This window comes from Helianthus annuus, chromosome 16 (genome assembly GCF_002127325.2).
Source record: "Helianthus annuus cultivar XRQ/B chromosome 16, HanXRQr2.0-SUNRISE, whole genome shotgun sequence".
Classification (NCBI taxonomy): domain Eukaryota; kingdom Viridiplantae; phylum Streptophyta; class Magnoliopsida; order Asterales; family Asteraceae; genus Helianthus; species Helianthus annuus.
Window position 1 is genome coordinate 152992063 of NC_035448.2, and position 17555 is coordinate 153009617.

General features: G+C 34.7%; 1 protein-coding gene across 1 annotated transcript; it reads right to left on the reverse strand.

The window, feature by feature from the left end:
* Window positions 1-7130: 7130 nt before the first annotated feature.
* On the reverse strand, window positions 7131-10229 carry LOC110917441 (GDSL esterase/lipase At1g29660). The gene is made up of 5 exons (XM_022161994.2): window positions 9947-10229; window positions 9333-9457; window positions 7925-8170; window positions 7592-7829; window positions 7131-7439 (listed from the first exon to the last, which is right to left on the reverse strand). Exons 1-5 carry the CDS (start codon window positions 10194-10196, stop codon window positions 7228-7230), a joined length of 1071 nt encoding a protein of 356 aa, XP_022017686.1. The 5' UTR covers window positions 10197-10229; the 3' UTR covers window positions 7131-7227.
* Window positions 10230-17555: the final 7326 nt, after the last annotated feature.

Sequence of the window (17555 nt, forward strand, 5' to 3'; positions counted from 1 at the left end):
TTATCAGAAATTCTTCACAAATACAAGGGATTCGGTCATCACAGATTGATTTACTGATGAGACTGTAATGACAAAACTGATAAACAAAAGGACAGCAGAACTTTCAATGTTCTCGCGCAGAACTTGCGAGAAGGAGATGATGCTATGCTTTTTTAATGTGTAATAATGAAGAATGAGGACAACAACCTTTATATAACGACTCCAAGGATCTTGACAGCTCTTGATATGCTTTCAATATGCCAGCCATGAGACAACCAAGCAGGGGCCAAGGAAGCCGTAAACCCTAAGAGAGTCTTCTTAGATACACACCAAAGATAAGTGGACTGGACTTATGCAAGAAAAGAGGCAGCCCAGCTACAAGCGGCCCAACAGGGGAGACCAAAGGATAGCAGTGACCCTTGCAACAAAAAGAAAGGAAAAGGTTAAAGACATAACAAGATAACATGATATTAAAACTGAGACATGTTAATGTCTTTAACAGTATTCATAAGACCTATTTCTAAGAAAAAAATGAATCTTTCTTTCTTTAACGAGAAGGGAACATTATCAAAGATAGGCATGTTCCAAGTCTTCCATATTCTTCAAAGTCGAAAAGAAAATAACGTACAAAACCTTTTTTTTCCATTTTGATGATTCTTTAAGCTTGTTAATGCTCTCTAGAAGATCTTGAAGAGAAGCAACATTCATCATACCAAGGAAGTTTCAACAACATGCGAATATGCCACTAAATGGCTTTAATAGCTAAACAAGAGGCGGCCAAATGGTCCGCTGTTATTTTGTTTTCAACAGTGTTTAGAACTAACTTCAATATCCGAGTGAGACTTTCTAAGACAAGATGTTAACCGTGCATATTCATTTTACGCTCCAGCCTGACTTACCAAGGAACACCATCAAGGAGAAAACCCACCACTGTGGAAAAACTGCATTGAGTCAGGTTTCGAACTTGAGACCTCTAGAGATCCCAAACCTTAACCATCACCCCCATGCAATTGGACCAGAAGGCCCTTGTCAATGGTCCACAATTATTGAATTTGCTATTTCAAGTGACGATTTCAACCTTTTTATATTAGTACCTTAGATTCGCAATTTATTAAACGACCACTATGTATTCATAGAAAGAAAAAAATTAAACCTAGAGGTGCAATTTTTTTTCGAACAGCGTCTATTTTATAAATAAAGTAGAGAAACGGAGCCGTTAGAAACTGAGAGTCCCAAAAACAAAACACATTACAACATGATATCTCGCACATTTAAATCACACCATCTCTTTCAATCTTGGCTAACAAACGGAGACTTATTTTTAATCCAAAAAATCTTTGATAACCTCCACCATTTTCTTTAACGACAAGCTTCCATATTCTCCAAAAAGACGAGGAGAAAATAACGCACAAACACCTTTTTCCCTTTTGATGATTCTTTAAGCTTGTCAGTACTCTCTAGAAGATCTTGGGACAGAAGCAACATTTATCATACAAGGAAATTTCAACCACATGCAAATATGTCTTCAAATGGCTTTAACAAGTTAAACAAGAGGCACCCAAATGGTCGGCAGATTCGTCTCCATAAATTGGTTTGAAAAAAAATTATATAACACCTATTATTTACATAAAAAAAAGTCTACTTGTGATAAGTAATTAAGTTCTAAATTGAAAATGTATAACAATTTTAATTTGTTTATAATACTAGTGGATTGTTCGTGTGATGTGGTGGTTGTCACTAAGCTTTCTTTGGAGATCACAATCTAAGCTGACTTACTTTAAACACTAATTATATTATTATTATTATTATGTAAATATTCAGTCAATAAATACTTAATTATTTAAATAAGATATCAATAAAAGAAAATGAAATATAATGAGTTTAGTTAATTAAAAAAATGAAATATAATGAGTCTGTAAGAAAATAAAACAAAGATAAAAAAACAGTACAATGCGTTGATGGAAAAAATAAATAAATATATAATTAATTGAATTAAATTATTTTGAACCAACTAAATGAAAGGGAATGTGTCTTTTTCTTAATTTATTAATCCAATAAATAAATAAGACAATGAATAAGTTAATTAAAAATAATGAATACACTATTTTGATAAATAATTAATAGAAAACACTAAAATAATAAATATTTTTTTCTTCAACACCATTTTCAAAAAAACTCAGCCTTTCACATTTGCATCTGCCATTTATTACTACTCTTTTCACTGAAATGATTTTAACAAATTCATAAACTAAATATATGAGAAAATGTATATTATTTTAAGACGTATTAATTAGTTTGGTTAAGATGCAGTTACAATTTTCTTAGGTCATGCGTAATGATTATTATAGGGGCGTGAAAGGGTTTGATAACGTCCCCACACCATCCCATATGGGCATTATATGAGCATGAATAGGGGATATATTTCTAGAAAATGTCCAATGAATATGAAAACATGAAAAGTAATAAATTAAAGGGTAATATAAGGGCATTAATCATCACAAGACTAAGAAGACTAACGTAGTTAACACAATCTTAAAATACACAACTGCAAAAGCCACAATCTACAAATTAATCCGCGTAATTAAAAAAAAACAAGAACGCTTACAACCACCCGCGCATGATCACAAGAGATTAGCCGCGCATCGCGTTCAAATCCAGCCAACACTACAAGAAATTCTAGCAATAGTGGCGACACCTTTAGCAATATATATTTTATTTTGTAGGATTATTTTGACGATTCGTTTGAAGACCCGAGATTCATGGAACGACTCTACCGAGCTGTGGATAAGAAGGGATAAAAAAAGCAACGAAAATGACAAGGACTAGGTAGATTAATGATGTATTTGCTTAGAATTTAAGGGTTTCAAAACTTTAACTTAACCAAACAAAATACTTTTGTTATAGTTTTATGTTTAAAATTTGGTGTCTTATGTTTACAACTCGGTGTTTTATTTTTGAAGTATTGTTTGACTGCGGAAAACGGAAAGAATAGCAAGTTATTGTATTCGGTAAAACTGAGAATTGCTGGGTAATTTTTTTTTCCCAGGTTTTGACTTTTAGCGACAACAATTGTCGTTGCTAGAACATGCATTGTTGCCGCTAATAGTGTACTACCTTTAGCGGCGATAAAGATCTTTAGCGGCGACATACAGCCTTTTAGCGACGGAGCAATAGCGGCGACTCATTAGTGGCGACATGTCGCCGCTAAAACCTTTAGCGACGACATTTGAGGGCATTAGCGGCGACTTTTGTCGTCGCTATTGCGCAGATTCCTTGTAGTGCAACTCAAGTTGCGTATCAAGCAGCCAAGAAGGCTGCCCTTTCATAACGTGCCTTCCAATGGTTCCGTGTTGTGATCCACCCTCTTCAAAAGCTGCTTTCCCAATTGTTGTTTTAGTTTAGGCCCGTCAACTTTTATTTTTCTAACTTCACATGAGCATCTCACAAAACCCATTAATCTTTAAGAAATGCCTAGCCCATTTATAAAATCATTTATTGCATTCACTAAAATGATGTAGTCCACGTATGAGCTGCATAAATGTCAAATTCAAATATCAAATATCATGAAATAGGAATTCAAGATCCATTATTGTGTTATGTGAAATAAAAAGTCAACTATTATGAAGCCATGATCGTCATTACTAATAAATTATAATAACTAACATGTAACATTAACTGTTTCTGACCATTTTCTTCTTGAACCATTAAAATATAAAAACAAGTTAAATCAATATATTTTACAAATAATCAATGCATTTTACAAAATAATTCATATCGAATAAGGTGTATCTAATCGTAGCAAACAAAGTATAAGCCGTGAACTACTGTTATATTAATCAAAGAAGGTGCTTCTAATTTAATCCCAAACCCTGATCCATCCATTAGAAGCACCTAAGAGTTTTCCTAAAGCAAATGGTTAAAGATGGCTAGAACTTTTCCTTAAAATCAAGATCACACCATTCCAGCTGTCAAACATTTTTCAAACATAAAGATAAAATTGTTCAAGAACCATCACCACCACAAAGATAAGAACATAAAAAGTAAATTGTTTTTCAAACTGCATCAATGGCCTTCCTCCTCATACCACCAGAATAAGATTTGTAGAGTAAATAAAACAAGTTGCAATGGAATCACTAGAGCAGTTGTCTCCTTACTGACCTCGGTATCCTAGGAGATCAATTTGGGGATTCCTAGAGGAGTTCAGAAAGGATTAGAATTAGGCATATTGGGCAGAAAAGTATAAACTTGTTTACTAGTAAAGATGTTGGATTTTGAGAACTGTGTGTCCAGGCGAAATCTTCTTTCGGCAGCGAAAACTTCTAACAAGGATTTTATCTTCTTAATTGTTTCACTTTTTGTAGATGCTAGCTCTGAAAACTTGGATAACTTCTAACAAGGAGTTTATCTTCTTAATTGTGTCACTTTTTGATTGATTAGGCACTCATCACGACACCACTCTCTCATTTCGATAATTGCTAACACTTTCACTCACACTTGCATTCGTTGTAACACTTGGTATCAATCAGATTAGTTCTCGAGTTATAAGTTTTATACATCCAATATTAGTAACTGCGGCAGACGACTTTCCAGTCGCCGATTTATTGCCATCGATCAGGATAAGATCAAGGGGTTTCCTAGTAATATCGTGTGTTCTTTATTGCTTTATCGTTTATTTTCATCCTGATATCCTAAGCAATATCCTGATATCTTGAGTAATACTCCAATATCCTGACCTTTTTTTCCAACCTTAATGTTTTACATTACGTTCTTTCAACGGCATATTCTAAATGTAAAAATTAGCACATTACCTCACAAACTAATTTGTTCACTAAGTTGCTTAGATATTTTTTTATTAAAACCCTTATAATGTTATATTACCTTATTTAACATGATCATGTTAACTTGTATGTATATAGCAGTACAATTAATGACAACTTTAAGTTCATTGAAAGTTAGTTTTATCCCAAAAGACGCCTAATGTCGTATCACGTATAGAAGTACTTTGTTGGAAATCATCCATTGAAATTTGATAGTTGAAAATTAGCAACCAACAAAATATTATGATTTATAACTTAGAAGTTGAAACCACCATGTTAATTAATACCAATCAAGACAACAATTACTATATGATAATACGTGTGTTCACGGCTTGGTTCCATATCATAAAACCGTCCAAACCGGTCATTAGTTTGGTTTCATAGTTACTTTTTTACTTAACTTTTGGTTAGTCTTGGTCGGTTTCAACCTAAAGGCCATGATAACAACCTAGCTTCTTCAATTCCCCATCATGCGAAGACTCAAAGAACACGATAACAACCTAAAGGCCTAACGAGCCCAAACCTTAAAACCAAATTGAACCAAATCGCTCCTAACTGTTTGGTTCGGTTCAGTTTCAGAGTTCTACGGTTCGATTTTGGTTTACAAAAAAAAAAAAAAAAAAAAAAAAAAAAAAAAACTGCTACTAACGTTTCGATTCAGGGTTTGACATAAAACCACGAAAACCGGACCGTGAACACCCTTATATGATTACATGGAGTTTTCTCTCTAGATGTTAATAGCAATCAAGATAGCAATTGTTATATGATATCGGTATGGTATGGTACTTGAAGGTAAAATTTCGGTAAAATAGCATATCAGTACTTATGTACTTATTCTGAAAAAATGTCAAATATCGGTATCGAATTAATACCAAAATTTGATCGATACCAGTATTTTTCAATACTTATACCGAATTGTTCATCCATAAACGCTATACATATGATGTTGCATCAAGCATGGCCGGTTCCATACTTCCATGTTCAACAAATTTGGTAAGATATGTAATTACGTTAATTGCTTGTAATTTATTATCGTTTAGTTATGAACTTTTTTTTTTACTTTTAGAAAATCGTAGAAAACTGAAACAAATGAGGTGTTTCATTTTTTTCTATTTTTTTTTTTTTTTAGAATCGCTGCTATGTATGAATTTTTAGAATATACCCTGTATTTACACATAGATAAAATGCAACTTTTATATGTAAAATATAGACATACAGGTGTTATATGTAAATATAGACATATAGGTGTACCTAATATAGTTTTTTTTTTAAGGGTGGCTTTCTATGTACAGGACCTAGGTCACCGGGTTCTTGTCGAAGACAATCTCCCGTCCGCCCTGCCTCTCGGACGCGATGTTCTATCGGGCCCCGGCCGCCACACAGACTGACCTTCACCCGGAAACCATACTGCCCCACACGAGAACCTCGCTGGAGTAACAGCTGGGTAAAACCGGGTTGCCCTCCGGATCGAACCTTGCCTCGGTAAGAGACGATCCATCATTGGGACCCCCCCCCCCCTCCAAATGCCGCAGCCGGGAGTCGAACCGGTGACGTCTAAGGAGGAACCGGCCCAACAAACACATGGGGAACCAACTGGGCTGGGTAGGGGGATCAGGTGTACGTAATATAGTTAATCCCTTCTAAACATTTAGTGTTCGTGGGCCAACTATTGCACCGCCCATTGGGCCCAAGTTCGTTCGTGAGATTATGTGGGTTTAAAAGGAGTTGTTAAAGAGGTTCTTAAAGAGATTCTCAGGATTGGTTGCTGGAGTATTTGGAAGGACAGGAATGTGGCTTGATTTGATAACAAAGAGGTAAAGGTCGAAGAAATTATTAGCGAAATAAAGACAGTGGGTTACTTTTGATTTAAGAATAGGTCGAAATTCAAAAAGATCTCGTGGCATAGTTGGTGTAAATTTGTAATTATGTAAGTTGTGTTTGGTCGGCACCTCGGTTTGAGGTTGCTTTTTTCTAATGAAATTTACCTTTCAAAAAAAAGTTTGTTCATGAGAGGCTTTGACTTTCATGATAGTTTTTTTAACGGCTAATTTATTTTAATTTCTTTTGACTTTCATGATAATATTAAGACAAAATTGCACAAAGCAACATTTATGTTATATCTTAACTACAGTTCATACCTTTCACTATGAAATCCGCCAAACCCAACATTTATGTTCATGTTTTGCTACAGAGTATAACCTTTAACACAAACGACGTTTTCGTTGGTCAAATGTTTTTGCTCATTTTGTAACACAAGATTCTAGAAATTGAAAAGTTTGTTACCTGAATATGGTTTTGGTAACTTCTTTTATCGATGTCTTACATGTAAACAACAAATAAAACATACTAAAATTTTATTGATATTCTCATTATTATTATTTCATACGTATGTTCCATATGAAGTCATATAACTGTGATCTCTCTCCATATGTTAAAGTCGAGCCAAGTGACTAATATCATAAGGATACGCATCTGTAGGCAAGAGCGCATTGTATGATCTTTTTGCGAGGATTATGTTTGAACTTTCTGAAGGATGAAAACCGTCATACCAAGCTGTTAAAGCCCTAACAAGACAAGGGTTTGAATTTGGAATGCATAGTCCTTCCGGCCCAGCTATTCGACAACAAGCGATATTTGGCACAGCTGCAAAAGAGAAGAAAAAAAAAATATTTTAGTAAACTAGCACCATGGATAATCTATAATGTGTATCATATGAAATTACGTTTTTTACATGAAAAAAAGAAAAAGAAAAAGAAAAATGAAAACACTAAACATACAAATTTGTTACACTTTACCATTTAGAGGTGCAGCAATCCCCGAAAAATTGATGAAAGTGAAGTTTGCATCAGATAAACCATTGTTAAGATCATCAACAAGAGGCTTGAGTCTGTCATTAAATAGCTTAACCAAATTATTAAGCGACTCAACACATGGTTTCCCGTTTGTGCCATACTTTGCTATCGCAGCGGGGGTGCACCCTATCGGACCCAAACCGAACAAAACAACTTTCCTAGCTCCCAAGTTGTACAAAGTCTGTCATATAATGAAAACAAAATTTCTGCCACTTTAATTGACTAAAAAAGTTCAAGATTACAAGTATACCAAAATTTCTTCAACACAAAATGTACCGTTAGTTGTTGCGAGTATCGCTGAATGAGGACTGCTGCATACTGATCGGGGGTGAATATGTTGCTTGTTGGGTAATTGTTGGGCATCAAGTAGTTGTTGACGTAATCGTCGCTTCCTATGTTTACCAAGTAAATGCACTTTTGTATGTATTCAATTGTAAATGTTTTGTTGTTTTGCAAGGCTGAAATCCGTGAAACTATTGCTTCATGATTAAGTAGTTGCTCATCGAATATGATTCGTTCACCCTGAGATAAAATTGAACAAGACCAAATAGTATAAGCATTATACTTATAAGATAGGCTTTTTTTTTTTAATGAGTGGTTTAGAGATATTAAGAATGTTTGTAGGTGGGTGAACGGATCTTTGTTGATGTATTTGTGTCTTTACTTGTAGTTTTACCGAACATGTATAAACGGTCTTTATTTTGTCTATGTATTTTTGTTTAGTTGTAAGTTGACCAAGTCAAACATCCTTCTGTTTAACTTGGCAACAATTTGAGCAGTACTGTGTCTGTTGTAAAACGCGAAGTCAACCTTCGTGTCACTCATATGACACAAAGGAGCATTAACTGAAAGGAACATGAAGCACATAAAGGAACACGAAGGACACGGTTTCGTGTGTGAGCCTTCGTGTCTACATGACACGAAGGAGGACCTTCGTTTGCCTTGCTTCTGTTTCGTGTGAACATTAAATGCCTTTGTGTGTCCTCCTGCTGTATTGCCTATAAATACTGCAGGATGCGATTTTTAATGCAAGAGTGCATTTCGAGAGAGTCTGGAACTTATTTTGGATAACTTGTATATTGTTACTCTCAAAATCAATTGAGAAACTTTTGAGTGATTTGTTCATCTTGACTGATTGTGCACGGTCCTCCCAACCGCCGGAGAGATCTCACTCCGGGAGCCGCTACCCGACCAAGCTAGCTCCGTGGTGAATTCCCCATGCCGAGTTCTTACCCTGGGCGACATATGTCACTCCCAAGACTCGAACCCAGTACCTCTGGGAAGAGGTGGATGTCGGTGGCCAACTGGGCTACCCAGTTGGTTAGTAGTCTATTAATTGTGATCGTAGACTTTGGGACTTTAAGACTATTGGGTGTAGAGGTGGTCCATCACTTGGTGATAGGCCTCCACTAAGCGGCTACGTCACTGGAGGGCATCATCGAACCCAAGTGATGGGCCTGGGATGTGGGTGATAAACCCCCTTTAAATTGACCATTCACAAACTCTCATGCAACAAGATCCAACAAACAAGAGGCTCATCACATGCGGCAAGGAGCCGACGGGGGGTGGTGTGGACGACCCCCCACGAGCCACGAGCCACGACCCATCTACCAACACATCTAAAATATCTAAACCACCCATTTCTATAAAAAACCAATGACACGATTGGCCATAGTTTACCTACCACGTTCATTCCTGTTTCATTTCTAATACCAGCACCAGCACTAGCGTAGTTTACACCCCTGATGATCTCTTCGTTACTTACGGTAGCATACGGTGGAGTGAAATCACGAAAACCTAGAAGTTGACCTGAAATCAAACAAACGATTTTGTTAGTCTCATTAATATCACTTTCATTTGTTACGTATAAAAATGTTTAAATGTATGATATGCCCTGAAAAATTCATGTTTGTGATATAATAATGTGGCTTAATTTTATAGATTTTATATCTTTCAATATCAAACTTACTAATTTAAAAATCTCACATGAATATTAAACTTACTGATTTGAAGTAATAATTTCCAATGTAAAATTATAAAATTATAAAAAGTTTTCTTCTTCTGTTCAACTAAAAATGTTTTTTTTTTTTTTTTTTCTTTGAATATGGTAGATAATACAAGTAATATTGATAGTGAAATGTAAATTTTTCCATTTAGCGTTTTCTTGTGGTTTTATTATTTACTGAAATAAATGAACTAATTGTTGTGGAGAGACATTAGTGAAATTATATATAAGTATATAATTGCAAGACGTAGTTCAAATTATTTATTATCTAAGGAAGAGACAGGTAGAGAGACCAATGATGTCGGGAGTGGTAAGACCATTGGTGAATCTACCAGTGACGCCTTGTGGAAAATCGATCCCATAAGGCGGGTAATTGGCTTTTTCGGCTTTCACGAATCTATTGTTATTGCCACTATCGACTAGAGAGTCACCAAACAGAAAGTAACATGGGACTTGTGGTTCACCAATGACAACAAACGTTCGAAATTGCATCAAAGCTGCAATTAAGAGAACACGAACCAATAGGCCATACTTAGAAGCCATATTTGTTATAGACGACAAAATAGAGGTGGGGGATGTGGATTTTGAATGCAACAAGCAAGTTATTTATAGAAAGTGAGAAGCATGGGAATATGATTAAAAAAACAAATATATAGCCTATTAACTAATTAATTAACTATACTTTAAAAACCAACAATGATAAACAATAAAAACTCCAAATATATATATTCTATTAATTAACTTTACTATTATACCAACAATGATAAACAACAAAAACTACAAATATATATTCTATTAATTAACTTTACTATTATATATATTGTTGTTGTAGGATATATTAAAAACCAACAATGATAAACAATAAAAAATCCTAATATATATTCTATTAATTTACTTTACTATTATATTTATTGTTGTTGTAGGATGATCAATAGTAATTTTATTTTTAAAATAATATTATATATATTGTTGTTGTAGGATGACGAATAGTAATTTTATTTTTAAAATAATATATAGTTTTTTAATATTTTATTATTTTAATATTATAATACCATATTATTAAATTTATCTTTAACATATTTCCGTTATTCACCTTTTGTCATTTACTTTTTGTTTTCCATTATTCTTTTCTTTTTTAAATGATATTACCTTTGTCCATTAATTTAATAATTTTTTAATAACTTTCGTTCGTTAATTAAAAAAAATACTTAAGTACGCAGTTGTGTTTATTCCCACCCCACCCCCCACCTCGAGATCCTAATATAGGTATCGTTAAAAATGAAGTTGTATTCAAACTAGAGTATTTATTTGGTATCGTTTGATTGCTGACGTGATGCCTATTAGGCGACCCCTTAGTGCCACATAAACATGAGGGCTATCTATACTCATTTTATTAAAGAGGTGTAATGAGATATTATGACCGTGGAAATAAAATGAGTTAATTAAAATGGTGTATTTTAATTGATTGAAAAGAAACATTTAAAGTTAACGCCCCTTTCTCTATGGACAAACTCACGCCGGCTCGTCACGCCCTTGGGGGCGGTATCCCATGCCCATAGGGCTGAAATAGCAACGTCTGTCATGCTGGTAACGAGTGGTCTTACAAATAGCAAAATACAAGCATTTTGATACATTGGTTTGGTACAACCCTTTAAGCAGCATCCTTCAAACTTTTATTTTCAAATAGTTTGTTTTTTCGAAGTTAATTTTTTATTATTATTGTATTATTCAAATTAGTTTAGTAGAAAATTAAATATATTTTTTTTTTGTGTCGCAAGCGTAACACGTGGTACTTTCCATCAATCTATATTCTTGACAGGACTCCTAAACTTGATTTCGAATTAACTTGTTTATAAATATTTCAGTGCATTGCTTTAAATTATTACTATTATTGTTGATGCACTTTTGTGTGGATGTGACACGATTAGGTTCGTCTCATGTTATCACTGCATATTTGACATCTTTCTGTCAAATATGTGAGTGAAAACAATAGGGTGCTACTTTCTACACCCCCTAATTACTTTTTTCACCCCCTTCTCTCACATACTTACAGGTGGGGTCCGCATGGGACCGACAGTTTTCCTCTCACAAAGGGGGGCATAATCAAGAGGGGAGGGGGTATGTTTAGAATCAGCCAAACAATATACTGAAACAAGATATTATCGAAATGGAAGTTATATGAACTGATCGAAATAGATATGTGTTGCTTTGATTAGAAGTCATCGAAATAGACTCTATGTCTATTTCGATATACATGAGTTCCTCTATTTCGAAATGTATAAAGAAAGAATACATCGAAATAGGCCTTGTTTAGTATTGTTTATATATCGAAATAGAGCTAAAATCTATTTCGATAGATTATCAAACTGTTTCGATGTCACCTTAGTGTTTCGTCCTATTTCGATAATGTGGGACTTGTATTTCGTTGTAAGATCTCGGGTATGGACTATAAATACCAGAGATAGTCCCCTGTTTCAATAAGAGAGAACACTTTTAGAGAGTTTGTGAACATTGTATAATGTTACTCTGCTGAAATAAACATTAAACATTACAAGTGATATCTTTCTTGTGTTTATCTATGTTCTTTGCTTCGATTTGCATACTAACAAGGATTCTGCACTTGTTTGTGTGTTAGCCAATAAAAAATAGGTTCTCTAGATCCTCCTTTAAGGATCTACAATTATTATTGTTGCTACTCCTGCTGCTGCTGCTATTATTATTATTATTATTATTATTATTATTATTATTATTATTATTATTATTATTATTATTATTATTATTATTATTATTATTTAAAACTAACAACCATGAATAGGCACTTAGAAAGCTTTTTTATTTTTTTTATTTTTTTTTTGTTAATATTTCAATTAATTTTTCGCTTGTATCTTACATTCCTTAAGTTTTTTAAAATATCTAAATGCGTAGTCACCTTCAACTTTTTTTTTTCAAAAACTCATTTATTATTTATTTATTATTTAATTTAATATATCTTTGCGTACGTTAACTTTTCAAAATACATTAATACACACTTATGTTTAATTTTTTTAATCATTTTTTATTGAAACGTGTTGTATTTAAATTAAATAATTTATTTTTCATACCGGTATCAAGAGAACTGAATTGGTATCAACTGAACAACATCTGTAATAGTATTTGTATTGTCAGGACCGGTACCAATATTTATTTTTATGTTTTTGATTAGTGTAAACACGTGTCAATTTTTTTTTTTTTTGGCATACATTGACTTTATTTTTTTAGGTTTTTTATCTTTTGATTTTTATATTGAGTGTCATTCTTTACCCGTAACGTAACTAACAGCCAACTGAGTATCATCAAAGTCAAAGCTTCGCACAATGGAACTTGGGGATATATATTACCTTCAGTTTTGTGATATATAATTATGGGAAGGATCCACTAAAAAGTGGATTTTTTCTAAGTGGTCTAAAAAGGATTGTGATGATAACATGTGACACTCTTAATAAATAGGAATGAATGGTATTTTGATCCTTATAAATAGAAGTGAAAATGACATGTGACACCTCTTTTGTTTTTTTTTTAAATACAATAAAAAAAATCTAGTACAAAAAATATAGCACAAAAAATCCAGTACAAAAAAATATAGCACAAAAAATCTAGTACATAAAAATATAATACAAAAAATATAGCATAAAAAAATCTAGTACAAAAAAATATAGCACAAAAAAAACTAGTACAAAAAATATAGCACGAAAAAATTTAGCAAAAAAATGTAGTACAAAAAAATCCAGCACAAAAAACAAGAAAAAAAAATTAAGACAAAAAAATTCAACACAAAAATATAGTACAAAAATCCAGCACAAAAAAATGTTATACAACATAGAAATACAACACATTTTAGTGGGTTTTTTTAGTCTTCATATTTTATATAGCAATATGGTACTCAAATTAAAGATAAAAAGACGATCGATTCCGGTGAAATTTTTATGAAAAAATAATGTCGTATAAAAAAGTTATGAACGTTTAAAAAATTGGGGTGGAATATGCATGTGCCTTGCATGTGGAGAGAGAAAGTCTATAAATATGATTTTCCCAAGATGCCGTTCCACTCCTCCTTTCTTCTACACTTGTATCTTAACCATTGATTTGAAAAATAAGTGGTTAAGATTCTTTCTCATGCTACTTAGACAAAAATAAACTTTTTATTTGATATTACCTGATATATATTTTCCCATGAATATCATCAAAGTCAAAGCTTCGCACAATCGCACTTGGGAATGGGCAATGCCATAGTTGGGCCTGAGGCCTATAACACCACGGATAAGCTTATATAATAGGACCAGGCTTTCATTTTTACATGAAGCAGTTGTATTTTATTTTTATCTCTGTATTTTAAACAATATCATGTTTCAACTATTTTACGACTTCTTTTCAAAAAGTAAAAGAAAAATCATAAGGAAATAACAAATTACATGCAAAAAGATTGAGTGTGTGTTTCATTAACTTTTCACTTTAATCATATATCTTAAGCGTAATACACACGAAAGAAGGGGTAACTAAATGAAGGTATAAAAGAACATTAATGTAATCTTCATATCTTCTAAATTTGTTGAAAATGGAAACCGAACATACAACAACAAATATCTAGAAAAAGAACTCCATGTTTTTTTTTTTTTTTTGAAAAGTAAACTTCAATAACAAAAAACGCCCAAAAGCTGTCCTTAAAGCAAAGACCCCCGGGCAAGGAAACAACAACCGATTACATCGAATCCAACGGATAAGTACACCACTTTTTCCAATCTATAGACTTTAATCTAGCCCTATGACGTATCCAAAAGAAAGAAATCGACTTGATATTTTCCAAGAGCTCAATAGGTCTTCGACATTTGCGATTGAAAATCCGGTTGTTACGCTCATTCCATATCACCCACAACGTGGTATAAACTATACCCCTCAACGTGTATTTCTGGATCTTCGACATTGGCTGTGAGTCCATACTCTGAAGGATGTCAGGAACATCAAAAGCATAGAAGGGACCAAGACGGCACCAAGAACTAAGACGACTCGACACCTCTACCGCATAACCACAACCAGAGAACAAGTGCAGCGCCGATTCAGAATCTGAATCACAGAAAACACACGAAACATCTTGGACAGGAACACCTCTTTTTTGAAGTTCAATACTGTGACAACCCGTACTCTAGACCCTAATCGTCGAGAGAAGGGTATTTTATTAATATTCATATTCACTATTATTATTATCATCATATCATTATTACTATTATTGTTATTATTATTATCATTATTATTATTATTATTATTCTTAGGGTTTACTAATTAATAATAATAACACGCGACGGAAGACTGATTTAATCATTTATTCATTACCGTTATAAATTTAAGTGTTTCGATAAACAAGTCGGTTAGTTAAACGTGATACCCGATATATTACAGATCCATGCACACGGGCTCAAGCCCAACCCAACTGACGCAAATCCCCTACATAAAAACCCTACCCTATAAATATTCCTTATAAACTTCCCCTCATTTGTTTACAAAACCTTAATGCTCAAACATTCGGCCGCATATACACTCCGTCATCTTCCTTCTTTAATCTCCGGCCACCGGAGAATGCACTCCGACCGGCGACAGTTCCTGGACACACCACAGCCCCTACTACAACCCCTTTCTCCTTGCCTCATTCCCACTCACACCCCTTCCATCGTCTACCAACGACCAGAGCCGTTTTCCCGCGGCAACCGGTACTTTGGCGTCCTGCTTCTCCGATAAGCACACCCGACACCCTTTCATTCTCTCCCTCTCGGTTATGCATGAATGGTCAGCCACCACAGTGGTGGCGACGCACGCCAGTGACGGCATCGTCATGGTGACGGTGGTTCGAGTCTGGTACAGCTGTGGAGAAGGGAACCAGCGGCAGCGACGGCGGGTAAACGACAACAGGGTATGACATCTGATAAGCTGGTGGTTCGGTTCGAATTGTGGCTGCAATTGAAGCTGGATTACGGCAGTGGTGACAGTGCCATTTGGTTCGGACCCGAAACGGTGGTGTAGAGGACTCGAGCGGTTCAAAGAAGACGGATGGTGGCCGAGCCCTTTGGAAGTAACACACGCACACCCTCTCGATTCTCTACATACCTCGGTCAGTATATATATGCATATTCACCTCTGATTCACCTGCATTTCTTGTGATCTTTGATTAGTTGTTTTGAACATTATGCGAATTGTGTTGTTTAATCCTATGCCTTCATTTTGGTTGCTAGTTGTTTTTAGAATATGATGATATTTACTCTGGAAGTTGTAAATTGTTTAGTGTTATTGCTAAGACAAACTGGTCATCATCTGGTTAAGTATGTAGAGATTGTTAAAATGTTTTGATGAAAGTAGAAATCATGCATATAAGCTGAATGGGAAACGGCTGATTGGTTGAAATAAATGCTAGTAAGATGTTAGTAAGTAATTGGAGCTTTTTGATAGTAACTGTTGATGATATGAGTAGATTGTTCATGAAATTGATAAGGGTTATGGGCGGACACATTAAGGAGCTGGATTTTTGTTGAATGATGGAACATTTATAAAGGAACTTTTGTCTTACTTGTTTTGATTGAAAGGATTATGGTTTAATATGTAAAGTAGTATGGCCGCACACTTTTAATACCCGGCCCCACTATACTTTAATTCAATTGCACAATTTGTTACGAACATACACTGAAGTTGGACATGCATACCACTAATAAGTCTCATCCGATTGGGCCACGGTTGGGCCGCACTCATAGAAGCCCATACCCATAATAAATTCGTTCACTGTCATAAGTTATATGAACACTGTTCACTTCAATTCATTATATCTATGTGTTTATAAATGATTAGTATAACGCACGGTAACTGCTACATGAACACTACGTGTTAGATACGTGTAATTAATACGTGATTACTTATGTGTCGTCCTAACAAGTGGTAACCATAATAGGGTGTGGTTGACCGATTTAGTACATCGCTTTATCTGCCGTGCAAACCGAGGTGAGTTCACTGCACTTTTCTAAGCATGCGTCCCGGTGGTTTGGGACATCTGGTAAACGTTTCTGAAGGGAATACTGGGTAAACTGTTTAATCGGGATGTTGGTTATTGAACACAGTATAAATCATGTAAGACCCCGTACATCTACCGTGTTGCTGAAGAAGCAACGAGGTATTTAGTTGATAGCGCTATTAGGTTTGGCACCCTCACACCGGGCCGAAAGGACGGGCGTGAACTAATTACCTGGACTTCATGACCAATGCCTAGTTAGAGGCATTGGGATTGGGCATTCTCATCGTGTACATATAAGACCCCTTACATCTATTCAAGGTTGTTTGATACCTTGACCTCATGACCAATGCCTAAATGGAGGCATTGGGGTTGGGCATTCACATCTAGTCGCCACATACGGTAATCGAGTAATAACAACATCAAAACAAAACGTTGAACTATTGTAAACACACATCTGGTAACTAAACGCGTTAACAAAACTTTGAACTCACCAGCGTCGTCTGATACACATGTCTGCATGCTTGCAGGTTTGTAGGTTTATATCGTTGGGACTTGCTGTCTGGGATGCTGGAGTGATCATGGGTCGAGATACATGGAACCTCAATACAAGCTTAATGGTTTATTTACACATGGTTTACGAAACACTTAACAAATGTGTTATGCTTCCGCTGTATACAATGAATGATATGTGACGTTTGTGACACTCTGTGTTAATGAATGGAAGTTTTATTTAAATATATTTATGAGTTCAATGTGATTGGTGGCTCAAATCCTGGTCAGTCACGCCTCCAAGCGGTGGTACTCTGCATGTGGATTTTGGGGGTGTGAAAGATTGGTATCAGAGCCATTGGTTATAGTGAACTTGGTTTAAAAAAAAA

What these genes read in the sequence shown, in the direction of transcription:
- LOC110917441 (XM_022161994.2), bottom strand. Translation starts at nt 10,196, where the DNA reads ATGGCTTCTAAGTATGGCCTATTGGTTCGTGTTCTCTTAATTGCAGCT. An exon ending in TACCACTCCCGACATCATTG is followed by an intron (nt 9,458 to 9,946) that starts GTCTCTCTACCT and finishes GTTTGATTTCAG; the next exon opens with GTCAACTTCTAGGTTTTCGT. An exon ending in ATGAAACAGGAATGAACGTG is followed by an intron (nt 8,171 to 9,332) that starts GTAGGTAAACTA and finishes ATTTTATCTCAG; the next exon opens with GGTGAACGAATCATATTCGA.